Below are 27,099 nucleotides of genomic sequence, written 5' to 3' on the forward strand. Positions count from 1 at the left end.
CTGACTGTACAATTTCTTGATTTCATATGAGTTCAAAGCAAAGAAGAGCCAAGGGATATTTTTCCTCCAGATATCATTGATATTAAGTAGTCGTGACTGGAAGTACTGTAAGTCTGTCATAGGTATTTCTCTCATCTGTTGGAAACCATTACAACCATATGGATACAGCTGAGGGAAGCAGTGTTCCTCGAGGTCTTTCTCCTTAAAAATACTTTGTGGTGCTGATGTTTCACGAGGGAGAGATACTGATGGTACAGTGTCTGTTGCACTCTGCAACAGAGATTGTAAGGGAATATTTGGATTGATGTAGTTGCATGGAAAAGCAGACAGCTCTGTGACATTAGAAGATCCATTTGATTGATGGATTTCATCATAGTTGGCAAGATTTGAATGGAATTCGCATGATGTTTCCTTCCAATCTTCAAAGGAAGCTATGTTTACATCTGAGTAAAGACTATTGTTAGTGATCAGCCATGTTAGAGCTTCATGCATGTGAGTATATCGCACAATGTATTGTGGATCATTTCTTTGTGTTCTATCGTTAGTTTCGGAGGGATGTACTATTACGATTCCTGATGTGTTTTGACAGCGTGGTAAGAGATTGCAAGATGTTTCAATGTTGGTAGAGAAACTTATGGCTTGGCCTTGTTCACCATATTGTCCACCTGGTAGGATAACAAGCTTTACAAATGTGTACTTCAGGCTGACAAGTCTTGTCTCCATTCTAGTAAGCTGTTTTATACATGATGGGATATCACCTGGGTCCATATTGTTAGTCCAAGCATTGGGTATTGGGTTTTGTCTTTCAATAGCAGTTGAACACTTTGAACACAGATGGCATTGATCAGAGTTATTTTGATGTGCGTACTTCATAGTATCTGTTACAGAAATGTTGCAGGCTCTTACTTGCTCATGAAATAAGAATTTTCTACACAGAATGCAATAGTATTTTGGTTGCTGCTGTATGTAGCAATGGAATGCTGGGAACTCTGATTTGTACCCTTCGTTAGTATGCTCAGTGTGACCTGTGCTATGTTCTTTCACATACTTGTTAGCAGCTGTATTCCTTTGGTAGTCACGGCACTTCTTTAGACGTTCAGCTCTATGCTGAGAAGTTTCATTAGCTGCTTTGTTTCTGTAGTTTAATCTTTGTTTTGCAAGTCTTTTTAACCTTTCGTCAGATGTTTCATTTTGTTTCCTGGCTTTGTTACATTCTCTTCGCTTAGCAAGTCTGTCTGCTTTTTTATCAGCTGTCTCTCTTTGTTTCTCGGCTTTGTAGCATTCTCTTTGCTTAGCAAGTATGTCTGCTTTTTTATCAGCTGTCTCTCTTTGTTTCCTGGCTTTGTAGCATTCTCTTCGCTTAGCAAGTCTGTCTGCTTTTTTATCAGCTGTCTCTCTTTCTTTCCTGGCTTTGTAGCATTCTCTCCGCTTAGCAAGTCTGTCTGCTTTTTTATCAGTTGTTTGTGGTTTCTTAGTTTTAAAATGTGTGCATTGCTTTGCAATTCCGTCAGCATTTTGTTCAGCTGTTTCTGTTGCTATGTTGGGTGTGTACTGTGTTCTTTGGTTTGCATAGCTGTCTGCATTTTGGTTAGTTGTTTGCTTTGTGTCACTTACTTGTTGATACATGAACATGTCTTGTTTCTTTGCACTCAATTTGTGTTTCGCAGAATTATGTTGACCCTTTGAAGTCCTTGTATAAAAAGAAGATAGGTTTAGAGGTTGTAAGGTGCCTTCAATCAGTACCGATTTAGATGGTGGTACTAATGAGTTAACTTTCTGAGCCTGTAGAAAGCTGTGTGATCCCATTGGCTCATTGTTGTCAGTCAGTGTCAAATAGCGTACATCCAGTTCCGTAACATCACTTGTCAATTCAATGTTTTCTGATTGCACTGCTACAAGCTCAAAGTTGCATGTTAGACTTGGTTTCCAATTAAGTGTTTGTAAGAATTGACAAAGGTTAGTAATCGTCATGTGCCTACTTAAAGCAGATGAGCCATTATCATCAGGCAGTGCTGTTGTTTGACTTCTGGCATGTGAATCATAAACAAAATAATTGTTACCAGTATGCAGTAAGGCTACTGTGGAACCACTTGATCCAGATGCTGTTATGAGCAAACATGTGTCAGATATAGCAAATGCTTCTTCTAGGGCTGTCTGCAATGTGTAGTAGGGATAATATGCTTGTCTGCTAAACACGTCTCCAGTATATCGCTCTTTGATTGTTATGTGCAAAGTGTTGTTTCCAATCTGCCAATAATTGGGCAGATCATCAACTGATAGGTAAGATACAGTAGGCGGTAGAGATGGTTTTATGCGGTTGTAAAGTGCATCACCTTCAAACAGTACAGTATCAAGATCTGTGGATGTCCAGGAAGTTGCTTGTTTGTTAGCAGAGTGATAAAGGATAGCTATCAAAGAATTTGCAGTACATTGTTTACCTCTACTAGTTTCATTGAAAATGTTGTTGCCTTGGTGGTAGTTTCCTGACAGTGTAGCTTCACACATTATGGATAAGTTGAATCAGTAACTTATACTTTAGAAATGTTCACACATTATGGATAAGTTGAATCAGTAACTTATACTTTAGAAATGTACAATGTATGTAGATTTCGAGTGTGCGTATAAGTGCAGTTTGCACGGTGAGTGCGAGAGCACAGAGGCAGGGGTTGGACTTGTAATTGGATTGAGTGCGAATGCACAGTCTGCGCACAGAGGCAGGGGTTGGACTTGTAATTGGATTGAGTGCGAATGCACAGTCTGCACGGTGGCAGGGGTTGAACTTGTTGTTGTATTGAGTGCGAATGCACAGTCTGCACGGTGGCAGGGGTTGAACTTGTTGTTGTATTGAGTGCGAATGCACAGTCTGCACGGTGGCAGGGGTTGAACTTGTTGTTGTATTGAGTGCGAATGCACAGTCTGCACGGTGGCAGGGGTTGAACTTATTGTTGTATTGAGTGCGAATGCACAGTCTGCACAGTGGCAGAGGTTGAACTTGTTGTATTGAGTGCGAATGCACAGTCTGCACGGTGGCAGGGGTTGGAAGATTGAGTGCAAAAGCACAGTCTGCACGATGGCAAGGATTGGTAATAAGTGGCAGTGATTAGACTTTGTCTACTTGATGGCGTATTTCATTCAATATACACTTTGGCTTCAACACGGTCTGGTCTGTGCTGTGAAGAAATCTGCAATCGAAGACTGAAAGAGAAGGAAAACAATTTCTTGTGTCAACATTAAAACCAACTGAAAGAGCATATGCATATTTAATTGATAGAATACTAGTGGTTTCTAAACATATGACAATGGAGGTTTAAATAGACCTTGACATGAATAAAGGGTAGCCAATTTCATGGCATTCTTCAATATTTGTTGTAGAGAGGATCTGCTCTCCACCGACAGCATAAATCTTTTTTAAAAATGGGACCAAAATGAAGGCAATACGATAGAAACAGTCATGAGAAGACACTTAAAGATGGCAAACGTTAGTTGGTAAGCAAGAAAGTAAGACACGAATGTGCTCAATCATGTGAAAATAGAATTATCCGAAAAGAGGGAGGGGGGCTGTTTTGTTTCACTTCGTCTTTTCGTGTTTATGAAATTATGTTCACGGCCGGACAAACCAGCGTCATTTATTACACTTGTTAATAATTTGTTAACCTACAATGTCAGGGAAATACCACCCAGGTAACAAAATTGTCCGACAAATTATGCACAAAGAAAACTGATCTAACGGCAAGGAACCTTAATCCGACGGATTTGAGTATATTCAACACTGAACCATGAATAAACAAGCGGGCTTTTGCGCATTCCGGAAACTGTTTAGTGCACTGTTTACTATGTTTCCCCGGCCCTTAGTACACGTGCATTGGTCTCCCACTTTGCGTGGTTTGTAGAAAATATAACACTTCAAAGAGAGTGTAACTGATAGCAAGTCCCTTGGGATTCTATTCCCAGTGGAACTTTAATCCGTGACAATAATATAACAAGGCTGTTTATCAATGGATTTCATATTTACAACGACATTAATTTGTATCAATCGGCAGCCACTTACTCGAGGTTTAAATGGCAAATCGGCATGTCGGTAAACTGCCGGTATCGCGATCAAAACTTGGCCCGAAAACACATCAACCAGCGGCAAATCAATTCTGCTGTTGCACTACACGGTTATGATGTTCTATGAAATTTTTCATCCATTGTTTGGTAAGCAAATGGCGGTAAATACGTTGTTTTGCGAATGGCTCCCCAAAAATATACCTGCAAAACACACTACAAACTCCCTACGGTACGTCCCCATGTCGGGGCCAGTTGGTTTCGCCGGTAAGATTCGTCTTGCTGACTTTGGATGTGAGCACTTTGACAATAGGGGTGAAGGGACGTACTTTCAAAATGGCGCATGTTCGGAAGGCCGCAGAATTGACGTAACAAAGCCTGCACTGTATTTGAAACAGGGACTCTTCAAGGCATGTTGGTTGTCTTGAATGGACAGTTTATTAACTTTTTGCTATATTTACTGTGATGATGAAGGAGTAATGTGAGGATGAAAAGTAGAAATCCTTGAAATTACGATACCTGCCCCCCTCCCACGGCTTGAATTACGAGATGTAAACATACCGGAAGATGGATTAACTTGTCGCTGCAGCGTGCGATCTTTGTGAGCTCAATCTTACAAGGTTTTAAGTCGTATACCTAACTGGTTTTGTAAAGCACTCAAAAGAATTTGCATACCGGAGCTAGTTTTTGACTGACAGATGGGTTCTGAAAATCACGGTTTAACCTCCCGTCACGGATAATAACGTTCCTTGCCGTTAGCTACGGCCTCACAAAGTCTGATAAAACAATGATTATTTTAGGAATCACTACGATAAAACTACAAGTTTGACATCTATATTAGCCAGAATATTATCTTACATATTCCAAGGCGTTACATTTTATTTCTGAATTAGCGATAACTTTGAAAGAAATGATGTTATAAAGACTAGGAAATTTATCTACGTACAAACCTGCTGATGCAAAATTGGACTCACACCGGAGTTTCTTAGGCATGCGTTCTGAAATGCGGCGCATATAGAATATGCATTGCAAACAAACACTTATTGCTTGCCGCAGGGCTAGGGTTGATGTTTGAAATATAAAAAAAATGATCCTTAATATTATCTATTGCGACTTCTCGTGTGACGTTTTGTGCTGGCGCTCTCCTAAACTCACGTTAGCGTTTTGCTGCGGTCTCGGAAGGTCTCCCATGCGATCTGCAACGTTTTGATGACGTCATGGCTACTTATATATTCACATACAATTTATTAGCCTGATTCGAGAATAATTTCATCTTTATGAATAGCTAATGCATTTTTTTTGCGAGATAATACACTTGATTTCATGCCACTCAAAATGAATTTAGAATTTTACCATACAAACGCTTCATTCATTAAATGTAACCAAATATTAAATGCTTTTAGAACCGACCGCAAACAGAAACAAATACGTAAAACGGACGGTTTAAAATTCAACGAGGATGTACCATTGTCTGCCTAAGCCGTCAAACTTGTCCATGAGAAAGGCGATTTGGAAGGGCCTTTGAAAGGGTCTTTGGAAGAGCAAGGTTAACAGGTCCGTCCATTGATCCATGGAAAAGACCTGGCGTAAAGCCTTGCCTGGCGGCAAGGCAAAAAAACACCAGGAACATTTGATGCCTGCTTGATTGCTTGTTTCATTTATCAATTGAACCTGATAGGACAAATGAAAGACATGCACCAGCTGGACCAATGTAGACACTGACATGAAGTACACAAGAAACTTTTCTTTAATTCAAACCACACTGAACTCCTCTGTCAGTCTGGTGATAAGTGGGTAGAAATCTGGCTGTCCAATTAAAGTCTGTAGTACAAGTCTGCCAGGGAGACTGTCAGTGAACCACACATGTGGGAGGTGTTGATTACAGAACTTGCATGTGTTTGCATGGGTGGTGAACAGGATAAACAAGAGAAATGATACTGTAGGAATTTCTATTTGACAAAAGGTGCTGATTGGAGTGAAGGTAAACACCCGTGGAGTGTAGAGTGTTTGTAAACATAACTGGCAGTCACATGTTTGAAGTTCTGTAAAGGAGATTTGAACCTGAGTAGTACAAAGTTACATGTACATTGAGAAGTTCAAGGTCAGGAGTTTGATGTCTGATGTGTTAAAGAAAATGGGTAACATACATGTAGTTCTGCTGTTTATGACAGTGGGAAAGAAAGAAAGAAAGAAAGCGGATGAGAACTTAATGCAAGTTTAGGGAATGATGGAAATGCTGTTTGATGACCCTTGTTTGTTCCAATGACTGAATGAGACCCAGAGGGTTAGAATTTGCAATAAGAAACAGAATTATGTCTTGTTTTAGAATGTTTAGACGTTTCTAACTGTGAACTTCAGTGAAGTATACTTAATGCACATTTAAAGCAGAACCAACAGCTACACTCGCTTAGAAAAGAGAGATGACCAAGCAGTAACTTGGCAGGGAACAATAGCAAGACAGGGACTGGTTAATCAACATCTGTAGCTGAAAGTATTTTTTCCTCTTCCCGTTTAGACGAGAAAGAAGAGGCAGAACTATGGTGCCACAGGAGAAGGAGAAGGGTGGAGCCCGTGGGGAGAGTGGGGACCGTGCTCCAGGACCTGTGGTGGAGGGGTGTCCTTCCAGGAGAGACTCTGCCTGGTCACCAGGTGAGACTACAAAGTGAACCTATTCAGTCTCCAAGCAGATGTAGGGTCCCGCTCATTGTTTTATTCGTGTTTTTTAGGCGTTATGCAGGTCTTTCAGAGTTGGTTGATATTTTATCTCACAATCCGGCCCACTAGAAGGACTCAGAGATCCCCATGTGTTCTCTGTTTAAGTTTAACCTCTGGCGGTGTGGTCCAATCAACGCTGTATCACCTTGGCTTGTAAAAAAGGACAAACAATTTTGAAGTGAAGAAAAGCTGTATGTCACGGTGGCATGGTAGTGAGTCAAGTCAAGGATCAGGACAGAGGCATGATGTTGCGGATATGATAGACTTTATTCAGGACAATCGGGGCACGTCCTACCCTGTCGGCGTCTGTAGCTCGAATCCCCCGCCCTCATACGTGTCCCTTCTCCCGACCCCTCTACATCTGGTCCCACTTAGTCCGGTGACATTCCCCACACCAGGGGTTAACAGTGACTTAACACGCTGTCACCTCGTGACACCCTCGTGACACCTCACCCCTCATTTTTTTAAACAATTTCCACATTGTTGACAGCTGTTATCAATTATTGATCACCGGGACATATTATCAGGAAGATCATCACCGCTTTTCTTTTACATACTTCTATACAATACTACTAATTCTTCTACAATGCAGGTCAGCGACATTCCGACATTTACAAAACAACAACAAAAACATAACAATTTACAACAACAAAAGTTCATCAAATGGTTGCCAGGTGTCCCGCGTCAACTTCCTCCTCGGCGGCCGGCTTGCGCACTTCCGGGTGTGTCCCGGAACCACAGGGAAACGACAGGAACTCCTCTGCCCGTCGGGAAGAGGCTTGTCTTGTCCACAGAGGCCTCCCGGCTGGATGCTCCCACGACGACGACTCTCTTACGACGTCGGGCCCTCGGGGCGTCGTTGTCTGCCGAGTCGTGCTGCGGAGTCTCGCCTGTAGAGGTTGGGGTCGGACAGGACAACGCAAAGCAACCACTGACGCACATACACCCGTCTGCTAACCTCGACACCTCACCTACGTCTCAACTCTTCTCTACCACTGCTCTCGCTCGCCTCTACCTCTCGACATTAACATTTCCTCAACAAATAAACACAAACATACAGACTTTCCGACAATTACATGAAACGCCGGACACCCCTGACCTGCTATGCAAACATCATACGAACTACACGTTACTATCCCGGGGAGTAAAACCCACATGTTCTTTCTATAACGATTCTGTCTCTATCTGTACTGTCTATCTTACATCTAAACTGACCCATCTGGTGACTCCCCCCCACTGACTTCCGCCACGTCCGCATGATACTCGCTGCTCAGCTAATCTATACTGTATTCCTGATAGCACTGACATAATTTATCTAACATTGGTTGCCCACATTCTAACAAGTCTAAAACTACTACAACAAAGCTGAACAAAGTAAGTAACAGAACTAGGCCGGTGTGCACGGTGCGCCAATGATACTATGCGAGCCCACCGACCTTCCTCCTGTGTCTCTCTCTGTATGGACTCCCTGCCCGGGCCTGCTCTTTCTCCGGTCACCATCCCGCCCGCCACGTGGCTGTCCAGCCTTGCCCCGGCCACTGCCGCTCTCTTTGCCGCTACCACAGGTCGTTACTGCCGCAGGCACTCCGGGCCGGCTCTCTGTCAGAGTAGAAGTCGGCCTGCATCTCTCGGACGACGCCTCCTCTGCTGCTTCCTCTCGCTCGCCTCGGCCACCGACACTCCCTCGCCGCCTTGCCCCTTGCTGGTCAACCCCGCGGGCTCGGTGCTCCGGATCGGCACTCTCTCCTACGTCTCTGAACGGCTCTCGTCTGCCCCTGTCCCGTCCGTTGAACTTGACTCACCCCAGCCGTACTACCAGATGTCACGGTGGCATGGTAAGTGAGTCAAGTCAAGGATCAGGACAGAGGCATGATGTTGCGGATATGATAGACTTTATTCAGGACAATCGGGGCACGTCCTACCCTGTCGGCGTCTGTAGCTCGAATCCCCCGCCCTCATACGTGTCCCTTCTCCCGACCCCTCTACATCTGGTCCCACTTAGTCCGGTGACATTCCCCACACCAGGGGTTAACAGTGACTTAACACGCTGTCACCTCGTGACACCCTCGTGACATGTAGACCACCTTGGAATGTTGTTTCCATTGTTGTACAATGGAGTGCTTGTCTTGGTTGAAAACCAAGCATGTGTGTAACCCTTGCGTGATGAAAGCCACATGTTCTATGCTCAAGTGTAGGCAGAGAGAATGGAGAACAACTGAAATAGGAGGAAGGGCAAAAGAATGCAGGATATAGGTTTTCAGTTCCTGACAAGCAAGATACAGGTTCTTTGTCACTAGTATAGCTGTTGATTTTACCCATAATTTCCCTAAGTCAATTTGACATAGAACATGGCTGGAAGAGCAAGATATAGTTGTCACTGTCAGATAGAATCAAATATGGCTGGATGTGTAATGAAGTGAATGTGTATTCAGTAGGTCCAGTAGGCAGATTTTTATCAGTAAAGGCTCAAAGGTTTTCACACCCCATTACCCCTTATTAATCCCTGCTCAAAGGCAGGAGGCCAGGCTCCCATGAGGGCTGCAGGGTATGGAGTGGTACTGTTACAGCTGGAGTGGGAGTTACTGTTTGCTTTGTTACAGGATTAGATTTCTAATTGTTGGGCTTAGGGGAAAGGCTCTACTGAGTCAAAATCTTGAAGTTCAAGGCGGAAATGAGTTTGACTCTCTTCAGAGTCAAGTTGGAGCTCAAGTGTAACATCTGGCACATGTTTTCCCGTCCAAGTCTGGGGTATATTTCAGACTCAAGTTTAAGGTCAGGGCAATGGTGCAATAACTTCAATATAACCCTGAAAGCTGTTGCAAACCCCTTATTCACAAAATATGTTTTGAACTCTTTCTTGGTACATACTTTTTTGATTGTCCATCCCTGCTGTTACCTGCAATTAACGCTTGGGCAATAGTTTTCAATGAACTATTTAGTATTATTATTCTATGAGGGCTAGAGGGAGGTTTTATTACTGAATCTGTACAGCATGATGAAGAAATTGTTGTGTATTATGGTGTAGATTTCTATATATTACTAAATCATTTGAAAACATTAAAATAGTCATCAGGAATTATGTTGACAAATCCCTGGTGTTGAACTTGTACAAATGAATGATTGGTGACTAATATGCTGTTCTCATTGATCTTCCAGGTCAGATGGCGGAGATAACTGTGTGGGACCGAGGAAGAATTATAGATCCTGCAACATACAGGTAGGTAGGAGGGACTGATCTCCAAGCAGATGTAACGATCTGGTTAATTCTATGTCTTTTATTCCTCTCAAGGAGGTTGAAAAAAGGAATTTTTAACCTCCTTGTACCTCTTTAGTACCCCTTCATAGTTTTGTAGTTTTTTAACATCGGAAGAACTACAGTACTAGAGTAGAGGACATTGAACCTGGAAATCAGGTGTAAAAGTAATGAGTGGATATTGCATCTGCTTGGAGATTGGGAATTGGAGCACATCTTCTTGTTGGTATGATAGATTAAGCCGACTGCTGCCTACCCCTGTGTCAGGGATCCCAGCAGCAGTATAATCAAATACTGGATACTACTACTATGTTGTACCTGCTGAAAAAGAAATGCATGTGACTTTGTCCAGCAGGGGTTCATGAAACGTTTGAGTTTTGATTCAAGTGGTTCACAAGATTCTCCACCTACAAATATGCCAGCAGTATTCATTCCAATTGCTCTTCTTGGTAATTACATGCACAAAAACTTTTCTCTGTCTTTGAAGTTGGGCAAATATTTGGTCCATCCACCACCGCAGTTTGGCTTCATTAGTCTGTGCCATCAGATGGCATGCTCCACATGCAGCCACAGTCTGGTGGCTGTGCAAATGTTTTGGTCTCTCTGAAGAATCATATATGCTCAGGAACCTCTTCACTCACAAAGAGACCTCAAGCAATGCACAGACCAGTCAAATGTAGCTGTACAATGTAGGAGTGGCACTTTTTTCCACCATACTATGTTTCAGTGAATATTTCCCATGCCACATTCTTTATGAAGAACGTGCACAACAAGTGAGATTACGTGAAGTGATTAAACAACTTAAAATCAGTCTAGCGGGGTTGGAAGTTGGTGTTTGCTAAACAAATGTCTGTTTCCACTAAAGAGAGCCCACACAAATAGCAGCACAAATTATCCCTCCAGGTCTGTGTAAATCTGTGTGCTGTTTGTTTGGACTTGTCTGCAAATGGGAAAAGCACACACACACAAGATGTCCAGGGCATGCTGATCCTCTGTAACATAAAAGGATAGGTTTCATATTTATTTGTCCAGCGTGAATAAAATCTGCATTCTTGGTGGTAGGTGAGAGGACTCCTGTTCGGTGTGCAAAGAGTACAGACTTTGTTGTATATGACTCGACTTACATGGAACCAGTGTCCTCTGACTAGAGAACATGCCATTTGGAGCCACAGTGTGTTATTATGAACAGTTTGACTGTTCAAAGCAAAAGCTTATAGGTCGAGAAGTTGTCTGATACATAAAAAGCAATGTCATGAAAGTATGAGATTTCCAAGGAAGGGTATCATAACTAGACTTCATTGTCCAATCTCAAAACAAAACTTGGCTTCTTCTTCCTTCTCCATACAGATTATTGATAAGTTTAAATAATTGAAATCCCAGACCAAGCTTATGTTGCAGGACATTGAATGATTACAGTTGTGTTCACTATACCTGCATGTTAATGCCAGGCTTACTTTTTTTTCTGAAGGACTGTCCGGAAGGTTCTAAAGACTTCCGTGCGGAGCAGTGCTCCCAGTATGATGATGTGGCATTTGAAGGGCGCTTCTTCACTTGGATCCCGTACCTGGGAGGTAAGTCCTTTGTATCCAATTGAATGTAGCATCCAGGTCAGTCTTTCACGCATGTTTAGGAGGCTTTTTATACCCCTTGTTAGTGGTCTGCCATTGCTCCCTCAAAAATGTGCAATTCATGCCTTCTAACACTGTTATACAGTGAAAGATTCAAATTTTCCACAAGAAATCATATTTCTCAAAGCACTTAGCTGGACTCTACATCTGCTGAGAGATAAAGTCCTAAATGTTTCGAAAGTAGGTCAGGATTTTTCTAGGCCACAGGCATGCCTTAGCCTTCAGCAGAAATCTGTCACTGTGTCTGTGATGGAGAAAGATCCTAATTTGACTTAAACCAGTCCAACATTTCTGCATTAGGGATTGCCTGTAGCCCCCCTCTGTTCTGTTTGCCTGTCCCTTTGGGCAAAACGTGACCCAATTATGAGGCTCAAAATAAAAGTGGTTCTTAAACCAAAGGTTCTAAATAATAAACTCATGAAGACTTGTCAGAATAGCAGTAATGACCTCTGGTCTTCGTTAGTGGGTTTTTGATTGCTGCTGGTGCCGGTTAGAAGTAGAGAACCATACATGTGGGTCACAGGTATACTCACTAAAGTGTTCTTAAATTATTTTAACACTAACTGATTCTTACTTTATCCAGCCTATTACCTGACCTCTTACTGTGTTAATTTCCAAGCAGATGTTGTAAGACCAAAGACAACAACATTCATGTTACGGCCATCCAGGCAGATGTCAGAGGTGAAATTTTCTAGCTCCTATAGGTCCATGTAGGTCATTTGTAACAGGTCTAGATACAGACAGCAAAATAGAGCATGAGCAGGAAGATTAGAGAAGTATGCTACCTAAGACTAGTAAGAGGAATCCAGAAGCATCCTGTTAACCTGGAACTAGTTGAGGCACATTATCAAGCCCTAGCCTTAATTTTTGGTGGATTAACATATTGCTCAAAAACTTCAATGATTTTTATATCCAAAACCTGAAGTTTGTTTTCAAGTGCTGGCTAGGATATGAGAGGTTATATAGATTTTGTACAGTTTATAGACTTGACAAATTTGCAAGGTAAGTGCTTGAACAAAGACAGGCATAACTGATTGTGAGCTCAAGGAGGATTGAGTGTCTCCTAAGATGTTATGCTTCTGGTCTTAAGTAATCTGACAGGTGCTTGGCATCATGTCTCAAGGACTCCGGAACAGCCCAGGAAGCCCAAGAACAAAGGATGCCTTCCTGACTACCATAATACAGTGTTTGAAATGAAAATGCCACTCATGCCATGATAGGATCAGCACATTGCGTCTCACCAGCCATCAGTGACCGTCTTCCGCCAGCTTTTACAACATTGCTAGTCCTCAGACAAACAGGGAGTTTGCAAGTGGCTTTGGATCTCATTAGGTGAAACAAAAGAAGAGTCCTTAAAATAACACCCTGTTTCCTGCAGCCGGTGAGAACTTTAAATACAACCTCAACGGAACAACAGATTTAGCTACCAGTGGGCTTTTAAGCCCTTAAACCAATATTGTACTAATCTTTTATGATCTGTTTGCGTGAGGTTTTGGTGTTGTAAGCCAGGAATTACAATGATTGCAGACTACACCAGGACATGTTACAGTCTGCAAAGCCTCCGGAATCCTCTTATATGTTTGTCTAAGCCTCTGGTCTGAGTTGATGTTTTCCCTTGAAGTTTACGGAAACTGGAAAAGAGATGCTGCTTCCAACTTAACAGAAGCAAGGTGCATTATGTCAAGTCCATATATGGTTCAGGATCATTGATGTAACCATCAGGTCTGTTTCAATCTTTCATGAGAGGAAAACCTTTACAAGTAGTTTTTCTGTGTTTCAGACATAAACAGTAATCAGAAGAAAGGATATGTACCTTCATCTAAGGCTAGGGACCTGCCACCATGAACTGATAAAAGTGCCAGCATTGTTGATCATGTGTACTACAGAATTCAGGGCTTTTTTAAAACCTCCTCATTCAGTCACAGCTATGTATAAAATATGATTGTATGACTGCTGATCTTGAATATGCTCCTAGTAGCAGATATTAAGGGTCTTTTGTGAATGTGAATGGATTGTTCTAATTGAATTTAAAGACTAATTTGAGCCCCAAATAACACAGTGTATCAGTGTGCTGACAGTGCAAATTTGTGGCTGACCATTGGGCAGCTGATGACAGTTTGGTCCCAACTGTTTGTGCTAGGCCACAGGATTGACTGATAGAAGAGGGAGATGTTGACTCAAGCAGGCAGGCGTATTGTGAGAGAAATCAATCTCCTTACTTTCTAGGGTGGTCAGACTGATTGAAATGGTTTCTGCATATTGTAATTGTCAAAACTTGTTGTGCGGTACTTCTTGCAGAAATTCTATGTTATTGTAAAGACATGTTGAATACATTGGCTGAAAACTATAGGAGAGCACTTAAAAACCTGTTAATGATTTAAAACATTTTTGTACAATAGTTTTTGTGAGGTGTCTATACCTATAGACAGTATTTTATCAGGTTACCTCTTAGGTGACTTTGACAATGGCATGTTTTGTAAGTCAAATCTGCTACCAGTAGGTGTTACATTCCCCTCAGCCCATAAAGGATGGTAAGGAAACTGGGCTGTAAGCCAAACACGGCTGGATACCAGGCCAGGAATACAGTCTGTATAACACAAAAACACATTCACGTACACTGGATGTAACTTCCATGTTGTACATTCAAGAACCCTTGCAAATCAGGGTATGGCTGCTGAGTTTGGGGTAGCCTGGGACACATCCTACTCTTAGACTACGTCCAGTTTGTTCCTCTGGCTTTATATAAAAACTACATAACTTTCCCAAGTTCTATTTTGTCAAAATTCAGTGTCGGCTGGTAAAGATGACATTGAAAGACTGGCAGGCAACCTTGATGGCCATGATGACCTTGTTCAGGATTTATGCACTTTACAATGTACTCCCAACCATGGTCTGAAGAAGGTTGAGATCTCAGGCTGTGGTTGGCAATTTCTGACACTGGCTTTATAAAATATGCCACTGTCAGTGTCAATGGACATTCCTGTGTGTGTCAGCTGTCCACAGCCCATCTGTTCTCAATGGCAAGTCAAGGGTGAGACACTGGAGACTCCTTGGAACAACATAAAGATTTGTACTTAGCACTAAGTTAGCAGTGATCCCTGTGGAGTGTCTGGGAAGGTCATGTCTGGCAGTGGTAAAGGTCATGATCGGTGGGTCTGATAAGGATGAGAAAAGGTCTCCTGAGGTCAGTCTGTTGTCAACAGACTCATTACAACCCATCACCAAGAAGTAAATGTGATATCACCAGACAGTATCTGCTAGATACAAGGTTTCATTGAACTTATATATGAGGCTTGTACAGGAAAAACATACTAGGACCATATTGAAGCAGGAGCAAATGATGTATTCAGTGCATCAGTGTATTAAGAATACAATGTAAGGTGATGAATAATTTCACCATGTTGTGAAATTGATGAAAATTGTGCTTTTTTGAGAAAACAGTATGATGTAACATTTAAGTATGTATTCATGACTTGCTTCCCTGTATCATCTTGTTTTAACATTTTGATATCGCACCCAGAAAGTACATCAACTTATCATGTGTAGTTTTCAGCAATCACGTATCAGTAATGCAGCTTTGTAATCTGATCTGACCACATGTCCCCGAAATAATGCATGTAATGACTTTACCTCTATGCTCCAGCCCCTAACAGATGCGAGCTGAACTGCATGCCCAAAGGTGAGAACTTCTACTACAGACATGAGCAGAAGGTGGTGGATGGAACCAAATGTGACCTGGACAGTCTGGATGTCTGTGTGGATGGCATCTGTAAGGTAGGAATACAAATTGTACTGTAGGGCAAATACTACACTCTATTATGTACATGTATGAAGTAAGGGCTTAATGCCATCCAAAAATTCGGGTGTCTGGGTGTTTGCTATGGCATTTTTGGACGATTTGCACATTCTTTTCTAAACAGCAACATAATTGTGTCACTCCTCCTGCTTGTCCCTCTTGTCTGCCAGGGTGTTGGGTGTGACTACATGCTGGGCTCTAATGCTCAGGAGGACAAGTGTCGGGAGTGTGGGGGAGATGGAGGCAGCTGCAAGGCCGTGAAAGGGTTGTTCAGCATACGCAACCTTCCAGTTGGTAAGTTAGATATTCTAAGGTTAATTAAAAGATACATGAACACTTTTTAATGGTCGATGTTTTGGTGGAACCAGACAAAATTTGTGATGAGAACTGCAGCCTTCCTTTAATTAGGTCTCACTTGACATGTTGTAATCAAGACTAGTTGAAAAATTAAGGCCGTCATTGCTTAAAATATACTTTTAACATACAGGTTTTTGTAACAGTAGTTTGTTTCATTCACAGGTTACAATCAGTTCCTGGTCATTCCTGCCACAGCAACTAACATCAGGATTGAAGAACTGAAAGCCTCAGACAACTTCTTGGGTGAGAATGTGTTCATGAATGGATCGTGCTGTACATATCCAGTTCATAGAGACAATTGACTTCGCATTGGTTACATTCCATTATTGTTTGGTCAGGAAACAGTTGTACATTTTCATTGTAAGATTGATTGTTTCGATGATTTTTTTTAAAGTCTCTGAGCTCTGGAGACAGTTTGTAGATGTTGCAGGATGACTCTTACTTTCTTGTTTCTCCAGCTGTGAGAAACGCTAGCGGACATTATTACATCAATGGCGGCTGGCACATTGACTACGCCCAGCCCTTCACTGTGGCAGGGACAATCGTTCACTACGAGAGGAAGACTGAAGCGTACAGGGATCCTGAGGTCATACGAGCACTGGGGCCAATCACAGAGCCACTGTACATTGATGTGAGTTTGTTCAAATGTTCTTGCATCTTGAATGGCTATAGAAAGTATATTTTGGGTAGTGTAAAGCCAGTAATATGAAATTTACCACGAAAGGTCTGTATTCTGTCTTGAGTTGTATTTCAGGCAGGCCAGAGTAATGTACAGTGTAATGTTAAGTGTCACCAAAGTTTCAACTGAATATTTTGTGTGACTGTGTAATTCTGTCTGCGACACAAAAACACTTCCAGAAGATACATCTAACACCATAAGGTCAGCACTAGCTTTCATTCTAATAGATTGTTTCTCTTTTCTCTGACAGCTGATCACCCAGGAGAAGAACCATGGTGTGAAGTATGAGTACTACATCCCCCACGACATCCAGGATCCCACACAGGGGAACTTCACATGGATCTATGGGTCATGGGGAGAGTGCAGCACATCTTGTGGGGGAGGTGAGTTTTTGTGAACTGACAGTACATCAAGATTAGTGTATTGTTTTTGCTTTATGTAATAGAGCTTTTCTCTCTCACGGTGGGTTACAAGGTTTGTACAGATGACAAAATGTACATGGGAATGAACTTTTTCATCACTTAAGTTCTATGGATAATGATTACGACTGACTAAATTGTCCTCAACCACATGTTTTGATTCTATTTTTATGACTTTCACACTGATATATCAAAGCAAAATTTATACCACCCCACAATATCCAGTACCTACACTGTAATTTGTTATTATTGTCGTGTTTAGGATACCAGTTGCGGAGCGTGTCCTGCTCCAGAGGGAACGAGATTGCATTTGACTACCAGTGTCCCCCCAGCCAGCAGCCTCCCAACAACAGGACATGCAACTCACAACCATGTCCACCTAGGTGGGTAGTAAGGGCTCAACAAGCTGGATAGGGAGTGGCGTGTCTAGTGGTTAATGACACTGCCTCTGGGTCTAGTGGAAGTTCCAAGCTATTAATATGCTGCACATATTGTCTGTCTTTCGTATCATGACCAAGGAAGGTCATCAGTGAGCCAAATCACTATCACTATGAGTCTTTTGTTGCATCATTTCTCCCCTGACTGTCCTAAAGGGTAGCAGTCCTTAGGACTGGGCATTTTGTTACTCAACCTTTTCAAAAGCAGCTATGGAAATTTTCTTAGACTGAGCAATGAACTTGTACATAAATGTACTAATTTGGTAAGTCGCAGTTTAGTGCATCCATGTAAACTGTATGAAAATGTAGATGATATGACAGTACTTGATAGATATGAGCATAATCACGCATATTCATACTAGAAATCACTGCAATGGATAGCACTTCAGCACCAAGGAGCCTGCTCTTTGGTTTCCATGCTTTAATTTGGTTTTGATGCAAATGTTGATGTATTATTTCTTGTTGTTGTCCACAAGGTGGTACATTGGAGATTGGGGCCCCTGCTCCAAGTCCTGTGAAGGAGGCTTCCAGACAAGACTGGTGTTTTGTGAACAGGTTTGTATCAAGTTCAGTGATTTTAACAGCAGCATAAAAAGTTTTTCCTGCCAACTTTTCCAACAGTCCATTACCCCGTATTGGACTGGGATAGACGACAGTCGGAAAAGATGATCTGTCAGAAAACATTGCAAGTTTCCATGGAAACATCTGCTTGGAGATCAACAGCTGTTTACTATCTGACGTGACTCCTCCTTATGTTTGAAGGCCCTGAGAGATGGGATTCCTGAGCATGTCGACGATGGTGTCTGTGAAGAGAGCATCAGGCCCAAACCAGTCTTCAAACAACAGTGTAACCAACATGAGTGTCCTGAATGGAAGGTTGGGGAGTGGTCACAGGTTAGATATTGCCAATGTTATGTTTAAAGCACTTGGGAAAACATGATTTTCTTAGATCCTACTGAGACGTGATTTATCATGATGGCTACACCTGATCATCTTTGTTGCGTACATTTTGTGACAGATTCTCCAACATATAAAGTAAAGCTTCACCTTTATCTGCGGGGTAGCCTATATCATTCTACATTTGAAATAAGGCATTTATGGGTGTCAAGTAAACTGATAGTGGTTATAAATTGCTATATTTTGAAAATATGGCAGTTTGAAACCACTGTGGTTGAAGAAATTTTGCAGTACAGTTACTGTAGTAATTAATACATTGGAATTATGTATTCTCAATGTCATGAACTTGCCTAGGAGAGCTTGTTACAAAACTGCCAAAGTTCCAAGATTTTAAAGTAAGTTGAAGCATGAGGAAAGTCACCTCTGAATTGGTCAGACTCTCCAGTGATGTGGGGAGAACTCTGTAACCTCCACTGTTGCATGTTTCTCCACCAGTGTTCACGTGTGTGTGGCATTGGGACGCAGACTCGTGAGGTGACCTGTGTCGCGCCTAACGAGGTGAACCGCTGCGACCCCGAGTCCAAACCACCGACGGAGAAGTCGTGTAACTCAGGACCATGCCAGGGGGTGGAGTGGATGGTGTCAGAGTGGACAGATGTAAGTACTGGGAAATGTAGGGGTTAAGCACTTTCATGACCTTACTTTCCTACTTGAAGTCAATTTGTTCACTTGAGCAGAAGATGAGAATGATGTGTAACTGTTTCAACATGGAAAAATGCTTAATTTGTATTTTGAACTCAATCGTACAACCTTGTACACGTACATGTAACTGTGTCTTGAATTGACTGTCTTATTCACTAAGTATCTATTGACATACATGTACATGTAGAAACTGAGACTGATGAGACATCTGTATAGGCCATCTATTAAGACAACAATGGCAAAAGAAAAGACATGTGGAAGGTATTGAGACAAGATTGTCTCACAGTGCTCTGACTTCTGTGTAGGGGGCCTGTGTTCATGTCATTGAAGACTTAACGGTGATTAAGGTCTTGCAAAAATCATCCTCTCAATCTTGTGCTTTGTAGCTATAATGATTACAGGAAGTCTTCAGGATGTAGAAGACTTAAGGGGATTGAAACTGTCTTCCAGTGAACAGGCTCCTGTGAAGAGCACTGAGGGCTTGTCCTGCAGCATTTACTGTAAATGCATTTAAGTTTGTGGGGATTTAATTTTGGGGTAGCAGGAAAAGGACTGTTCGCAGTGGTTTTAAGTTTTAAAATATTCGCGGTAAATTTGCAACGCAAAAATCGCGAAATTAAAACCACTGAAAATTTCTCCATTTACAGTACTATGACTGCAGTCTTATTCACACTCTTTTTCTAATGCTTGGTGGCCATGATGACTACGTAATTGTTTCCAGTGCACAGACTCCTGTGACGAGGGGATGTCCTCCCGTAGCCTGTACTGCTCCAGCCGGGACGGCCACCTGTACCCTGAGGAGATGTGTGACGCATACCGAAAACCTGACAAGATGAGGAAGTGTGCGGCGTCACAGGAGTGCCTCCCACAGTGGCACGCCTCCCAGTGGAGTAAGGTAGGACATTTTCACCATGTTTTCAACAGGTGACATTTAACCCCAAAAAGGAAGGAAACAGTGTTTGAAAGGACTCCCATGGCCAGGATTAGAATTTAGAAATGGAGAGAGTCCTGCTCTCAAAATCTTTTAGTTACAATCTTCTGTCATCCTCAATTGTATGGAGGTGAAGTATCAAGTACATGTAAGTAGCATTGCAATGCAGTAGTGCTTGTTTTTAGCTTGTCAATAAGTGTGCGGTGGTTCTCCTGTGTGCTGTGGTTTGAAGCCTGATGTTGTTCCCGCATACCAGCTTTACCTCATTATCTGAAATGACCAATTGAATCCCATGCAATATTGATGGTTACTGTGTATATTCCTGCCAGTGTTCTGCTGAGTGTGGAGACGGTGTGCAGACCAGGATGGTGATGTGTGCCGCCCTGGTGGGGAACTCCCTACAGCTTCTCCAGGAGGAGCAGTGCTCCCAGGAGGGCAGGTTTGACAACATGAGGTCATGCAAGGTCAAGGAGTGCCATGCCATGTGGTATGCTGGGCCTTGGAGCAAGGTATGGGATGTTTGTGTTGGTAAGGTCACTGCCCTAGTTTATATAGGGGCATCTTAATGTGACACCCTGGAATAACACCCAGACAGGAACATCTGTCACCCTAAGTATTGACTGCTAGACAGAATATGTCACCATCTTATATGAAATATTGACAATACAATGAGGATCATGATGTGATTTGAATTGAAACTGTCTTATAGAATTGTCTAGTTCCTTGTTTATGTTTTACTTCAGAAATCTTACACTGTTGAAACAAATTCGATTCAACTCTTATTAGCAAAATTTGCCAACTTCTGTGTGAAAATGAAAAACAAAATATACATGTATACACCGTGTAATGTTTAAAGACTTGATAAAGAGGATATCATGGATGTAGCCCAACAATGATGCCATTTAGAGTTCGGATGTTCTGTTTCCCCCTGTAGTGCTCGCAGCAGTGTGATGGTGGGACCAGGAGAAGGGAGATCATGTGCTTTGCCGACGGTGCTCTTGTCAATCAGTCCAACTGCGATGCAGGGAACAAGCCTGAAGACACTGGGATCTGTAATCTTATCCCATGCACTCAAGGTCAGTATCATTACAGTTTTGGGCTGTTACTTTTTGGTTTTACTTGTTCTACTTTTGTTCTATGTTAAGTCTGATTCTCCTGTAGTGGTTTTCTCTCTGTCTGTGAAGTCTTCAAGTAGCTTTTTGAAAAGTACTATCAGCTTAAGAAGATATACAGATCTCGAGCCATTGCGAACGTTACAAAAATGTGAAGACAGATGTCTAGTTGGTTGGAATTTTTGTATGACATCCCATTGTGGCTTAGCTGAAATAGCTTGAAAATGCAAAATACTATTTAGATGTTGTGGATTTTTGTTGATTACAGGTAAGGAATATTGATGTATGATTTCTCACGCAAATCATGCTATTAGTCATATTGATAAACAACTTTTGATCAACATAGCGTAAAATATGCTTATAGTATCGTGCTGTTTTCAGACAACTCAAGGTTGGAAACAATGCGGAATAGTGAGTCTTGTAATGTTCATGTCATGTTACTGTCTGCTAACTAATGTGTGCACCTTACATTTTCCTCAGGGCCTGTCAGTCCAGAGCATCAGCGGTCTGTCTAGTCTGCTCATTCTTTACTTCTTCTTCTTCTTTCGGTTAGGCTGCCAACCTCATCTTTTTGAGGATTCTGCAGCCGTGGCAACATGGAGAGGTTCACTGCGCAGACTAAGGGGGATTATATTTTGGATTTAAACATAGACAAGGATGGCGATAGCGCCACCTCCGCTGGGAGGCCGTTCCAGTCTCTAATTGTACGTGGGAAGAAGGCATTTTGCCTGTATTGGGTTCTACTAGTCGGTACCTTGTATGCTGCGGGATGGGTCGATCTCGAACTTCTAGCTTGTGGAGTGGGACTCGTTTTGCAGTTAATAGCCAGTTCCCCTGAGTGGTATTTATAAAAAGTGACCAATCTGGCCCTCCGTCGTCTCTCCTGGAGTGTTGGCCACTCAAGGTCGTGAAGCATTACGCTGACACTGGAGGACCGTCGATACCTGTTTGACACCCACCGGGCAGCCCTACGCTGGACCGCTTCGAGCTTCGCTATATCCTTTGCTGCATAGGGGTCCCAAACGGGACTAGCAAATTCTAGTAGTGGTCGGACTAATGTAACATAAGCAAGGTTTTTTATCTTTTTGGATCCTACCTTTATGTTTCTTCTCAGAAAACCTAAGGTTCTGCTGGCCTTGTTGGTGATGTTTGCGATGTGCGTACTCCAAGTGAGATTGTAGGTAATTGTCACTCCTAGATACTTGGCTTCCTTGGTTGAGACAAGAGTGTGACCATGAAGTTTGTAGTTCATTGTTTGGGGGGACCCTCTTCCTTGTCTCTTTGATGCTCTCTTTCCATCTTCTTCTTGTCCTTCCTCTTTATTCGTAACACTACAGTTTGTATTTGTACAGAGCTACTTGTGGTGCAAATTGGAGAACAGATGTGATTAACTTGTTCTGTTTCCTTTCTCTCAGCTGAAGCCCCCAGACTTGGGACTGATGGGTCTGGTCCGTCACAAGTCATCGATGACTGCGGGTTCTCTGAGTTTGGCTGCTGCATGGACGGGTACACTGCTGCTGAGGGGCCCTTCAAGGCGGGGTGCCCGCCCCTGGGGTGTGAGGGGTCGGAGTTTGGCTGCTGCCCGGACGGGGAGAGACCAGCTCAGGGCCCTGACTACCATGGATGCACAGGTTTGTACAAGTGGACACAGAAGGTGGAGTCCACCTTTTATGAATGTCGACTTCAAAGCTTTCTCAGTCTAGCTCATAAGGATCTTGATCAAACAGACAAAGCTGACGTGATAATAAAAGATGTCTCAAAGAGGACATGTGTTAGTCCACATGTAAGATGTAATTTGGTAAAGAAAAATAGATTGAAGTATTTAATGTATTATAATAGCTTTGCCCAACGTTACTACCAGAAGCTAGTATCAGTGGATGATAAAGCATTTAGTTTTTTGAGATAATCACAATGGCACAACTAAGATGAGGCATATCATAGTAGTCATGGAAAGGTCCTAAGTGAGTTTTGTAAAGTGAGTGAGACGGTGAATTAAGATGACACACAATGGTGTCAATTAGAAAATGTTGCAAGATAATATTTGGTGATTGTTACACTTTTGCTTAACACTCAAACTCAAATTTTGTCTGAATATCTCCATTCCTACCCTGTAGATGGCTGCACAGACACAGAACATGGCTGTTGCCCAGACGGCATTTCAGCGGCAACAGGCCCGTTTAACGAGGGCTGCCCCGACGACCCCTACAGTAATGCCATCATCCCCTGTGAGTGGACGACGTTTGGATGCTGTCCTGACGGTGTGACGGAAGCATACGGACTGAACCACCAGGGCTGTGGGGAGGAGAAGCCTTGCTGGACCACTGAGTTTGGCTGCTGCTCAGATGGAGACACACCTGCAGGACCCCAGGTTGAAGACTGTCCAGGTAGGACTTTAACTTCTCATTGTAAAAAGGATAATTGATAATATGTGCTCTACAATTAATTTGGTTTGCTCACTTCTCACAGTCTTATTACTTCAAACTGCCTGTAAACAAGCATGCTTAGGCTGAAATACACCATTTCCCTTTTCTGTCTTGTTAAATGATTCAGTCTATGTTTGTTGTTGTTCCTTGTAGAAGTTGATGTTTGCCAGCTCCCCAGAGACACCGGCCCCTGTTCCCAGTGGGAAGAGGCTTGGTACTACGACGCCAATACGAAGAGCTGCACGCAGTTTTGGTACGGGTCGTGTGGGGGAAACGGCAACAGGTACAAAAGCCAGGAGGAGTGCCAGAACACTTGTGAACTTCTGAAAGTCAACCCAAGAGAAGGTATGCAATCAAACCCCCAACAATTATTCACTACACGTATTAGTGAGAAGTCCTGTATAGAAGATGAAAGAAATTAGAGAATAATTGCTGGCTGCACATTTTGAAGGACATCTTATGTAGCATACATACTGTAATCAAATTGTTCTGTAATTCTTTTTCACTAATGGTGTCAAGTACTGTACCAGAACTGAAAGATACTTTGTGTGAAAATGTGAAAAAGTTTTAAAAGCCCCCACAGTCCAATAAAGGCGTTTTGTTGTCTCTTCTGGTTGGCAGTGATCTGCGTGCAGCCTGTCGACCCTGGCCCATGTTTCGGTGCCTTCCGTAACTGGCACTACGATCAGTCTGCTCAGGAGTGCCGGGAGTTTGTGTACGGTGGTTGCCAGGGAAACCAGAACAGGTTCTCTTCGCTGAGGGACTGCGTGGACCTGTGTGGAGGAGACGGTAAGTCTTTATTCTCAAGTACCTTATTCAATAAGGTTGTGTTCAGTGCTGTTTAGTGTGTGTGTGAATGAGTTGTGGACTTGAAAAGCTTTCGATGGACCTTAATGATATTTGGTATGTAGGAAGATGGTACTGAAGCAGAACTACCATTTTTTTGTATCTTGTCTTTGCTTCAAATACTCTTTCTTGATTGCCAAAAGAATTATGACAATTCTTTGTAAAGTGCAAAGAGCTGCTACATATAATACATAGGCAATACATGTACAAATGTATAACACTAAAAGTCTAGTGGCACATGAGCCTGGGTACATATGAAGCACTTCAAAAGCTTCAAAAGCATCACTACTGAGTCCATCAGTCAATCATGACTTCCTTTAGATTTTTATCTTTTAGAAATTTGAATAACTATATGCCTATTTAGAGCAACATATACCATGTGCACCATAACCCAAAGAGGTTGAGAAATAAGGAACCTCAAGTTTAACTCCACAACTCATTGGTGCACCTGTGTAATCAGGTCACCTTCAGACCTTGACCTGTACCCGCCCCTCCCCTCTCCTCTCCACAGGAGCGGTAATGAGGCAGCCCTGCCCTCTTTCTGCACAATAGGAAACCTCCCTCCAGAAAAGTATGGGAGCACACAAGTAATAACTATAGCAGCTGGCAGCATGTAGACTTGGCCATTGATCTTAGAGATATATGTGAAACATAATCACACACCAGGGTTGTTCCAACCTTTTCTGTGACAGTCCTACTTATTCTTGGGGAATCCTTGTGGTTGATTTTTGCCATCAACAAATGTGTCATTTTAAGCTTACCAAAAATCATTTACAAATTGTTAGTTTTTATATAATATTGTAGAAGGGGTGAAGTTTTTTTTATTCCAACAACAAACATGCATTCAATTTCATTTCTGTCCTGGGACAGAGGGACAGGTTCTTGAGTAATTCCTATCAGTTCTCTAGTAGCACTCATCTTTTTTTTTTTTACTCTTTTTAAGCTTCTTACTTTCATCTTCATTATGTCCTATTTTGTAATAAAATCTTTTGGACTCTTTTCCCAAATGGTGTTTTCCTTCAGCCATTATGTGTAACACAGAAGCCATACAGGAGTAATTGATACAGCCACCTACATGGAACAGAAGCCAAAAGGATAAACGGGTTGTCACCTCCTGGAGACCCCCACAGTTTGTTGACACACTGATTGTCAAGGCTTATTTGTCTCCACACCCTCAGGCCCACAGGGGGTCTTGGGAAATGGCTTCCAGGTGCTGCCCTGGTTTTGGGTACTGTAAATTCATATTTGTTGGCGGGGACTTAAATTTCACAATTGGAGGCAAAAAGAGGTTTTTGCAGTGTACAAAGTTGCAGTTAAAACAAGTTTGTAGTACTGTAGAACTTCAATGTAGATGCGTTGTTGCAGTGTTATATTTTCTCAGTGGAGATGTCACTGTGAGTAAAACCACTGCTAAAATTTAAAGGTCTACTGTCATGGGTCTTTGGATCAAAGGGTGGCTTTGGTTTCTATAGGAAAAGTGTTTCTTTTGAATGTTGCTGACACCTCCCACCCCTGTGTTTAATAGCTTGCCAGGGGCTAGTTGATAGGAGCTAGGCTCCAACATCAGCAGCAGCTTGTTGCAGTAAGGAGTTGTATGTCAGAAACACTGGGCAAAAGTTTATTTTGGCATGAATGCAGAAAATGTAATTTACAATGTGAATCTCTAAGTTTGATCTCCTTCAAAGTAGCACACTCTCCAGTTTTCTTTCTTTTGACATGACTTCATTGTTTTGCAGACTCCTATACTAGCCTTGGAGCATGGCTATCTCCAGGATGGAAATTTGCTTCTTGGGATAGGATTGAAAAATATTTCAGTCATATTTATACCTAACAGCCTGTGGTCCCATTACAGTTGCATGCTGGAATACTTAAATAAGTAGCAGGAGATATGTTGTCTGCATGTACCCCAGATGTGTTGATGGTAACCCCTGTGTTTCCCCTGCAGATATGTTGATGGTATTACCCGTGTTCCTCTGCAGATGTGTTGATGGTAACCCCAGTGTTCCCCCTGCAGATGTGTTGATGGTAACCCCTGTGTTCCCCTTGCAGATGTGTTGATGGTAACCCCTGTGTACCCCTGCAGATGTGTTGATGGTAACCCCTATGTTTCCCCTGCAGATGTGTTGATGGTAACCCCTGTGTTCCCCCTGCAGATGTGTTGATGGTAACCCCTGTGTACCCCTGCAGATGTGTTGATGGTAACCCCTATGTTTCCCCTGCAGATGTGTTGATGGTAACCCCTATGTTTCCCCTGCAGATGTGTTGATGGTAACCCCTGTGTTTCCCCTGCAGATGTGTTGATGGTAACCCCTGTGTTCCCCCTGCAGATGTGTTGATGGTAACCCCTATGTTTCCCCTGCAGATGTGTTGATGGTAACCCCTATGTTTCCCCTGCAGATGTGTTGATGGTAACTCCTATGTTTCCCCTGCAGATGTGTTGATGGTAACCCCTGTGTTCCCCCTGCAGATGTGTTGATGGTAACTCCTTTGTTCCCCCTGCAGCCTCCATCATCTGTGACCTTCCCCGTGCCCCCGGGTCGTGCCACGGGTCCATCCCCAGGTGGTACTTTGACAGGGAGGAGGGAAGGTGCACCAAGTTCCTGTACGGCGGTTGCCGTGGCAACGAGAACAGGTTCGAGTCATTCCAGGACTGCCAGTCAACCTGTGGAGGGCCAGAGGTCATGGAGGTCACCAACAATGAAGGTACGGATGCGGTCCTGCCTGTGTATGAGCTGACATACTTTTGTTTTTTGCAGGAGATATAATGTAAAATTTTCCCACTTTTTCTTAGTGCTAATTCACCTTTATCTCCTGAGTAACCTCTGTCCTTTTTTATTTAAAGCAGGGTAGTTAAGAA

At 42.6% G+C, this 27,099-nt stretch overlaps 1 protein-coding gene across 1 annotated transcript in view; it reads left to right on the top strand.

Annotated features, from left to right (window-relative positions):
* Nucleotides 1-4,072: 4,072 nt before the first annotated feature.
* LOC118427434 (papilin-like) overlaps nucleotides 4,073-27,099 on the top strand; it is a 31,365-nt gene continuing 8,338 nt past the window's right edge. The window contains exons 1-21 of the mRNA XM_035837235.1: nucleotides 4,073-4,078; nucleotides 6,563-6,696; nucleotides 9,919-9,979; nucleotides 11,484-11,586; nucleotides 15,287-15,417; nucleotides 15,610-15,733; nucleotides 15,959-16,039; nucleotides 16,255-16,427; nucleotides 16,726-16,858; nucleotides 17,157-17,277; nucleotides 17,808-17,886; nucleotides 18,094-18,225; nucleotides 18,724-18,885; nucleotides 19,652-19,825; nucleotides 20,191-20,370; nucleotides 20,796-20,937; nucleotides 22,389-22,604; nucleotides 23,088-23,357; nucleotides 23,550-23,741; nucleotides 24,018-24,185; nucleotides 26,745-26,945. Of these exons, the coding sequence (XP_035693128.1) occupies nucleotides 4,073-4,078; nucleotides 6,563-6,696; nucleotides 9,919-9,979; nucleotides 11,484-11,586; nucleotides 15,287-15,417; nucleotides 15,610-15,733; nucleotides 15,959-16,039; nucleotides 16,255-16,427; nucleotides 16,726-16,858; nucleotides 17,157-17,277; nucleotides 17,808-17,886; nucleotides 18,094-18,225; nucleotides 18,724-18,885; nucleotides 19,652-19,825; nucleotides 20,191-20,370; nucleotides 20,796-20,937; nucleotides 22,389-22,604; nucleotides 23,088-23,357; nucleotides 23,550-23,741; nucleotides 24,018-24,185; nucleotides 26,745-26,945 (2,983 nt within the window). The remainder of the gene's footprint in view (nucleotides 4,079-6,562; nucleotides 6,697-9,918; nucleotides 9,980-11,483; nucleotides 11,587-15,286; nucleotides 15,418-15,609; nucleotides 15,734-15,958; nucleotides 16,040-16,254; nucleotides 16,428-16,725; nucleotides 16,859-17,156; nucleotides 17,278-17,807; nucleotides 17,887-18,093; nucleotides 18,226-18,723; nucleotides 18,886-19,651; nucleotides 19,826-20,190; nucleotides 20,371-20,795; nucleotides 20,938-22,388; nucleotides 22,605-23,087; nucleotides 23,358-23,549; nucleotides 23,742-24,017; nucleotides 24,186-26,744; nucleotides 26,946-27,099) is intronic.

Source organism: Branchiostoma floridae, chromosome 1, assembly GCF_000003815.2.
Source record: "Branchiostoma floridae strain S238N-H82 chromosome 1, Bfl_VNyyK, whole genome shotgun sequence".
Classification (NCBI taxonomy): domain Eukaryota; kingdom Metazoa; phylum Chordata; class Leptocardii; order Amphioxiformes; family Branchiostomatidae; genus Branchiostoma; species Branchiostoma floridae.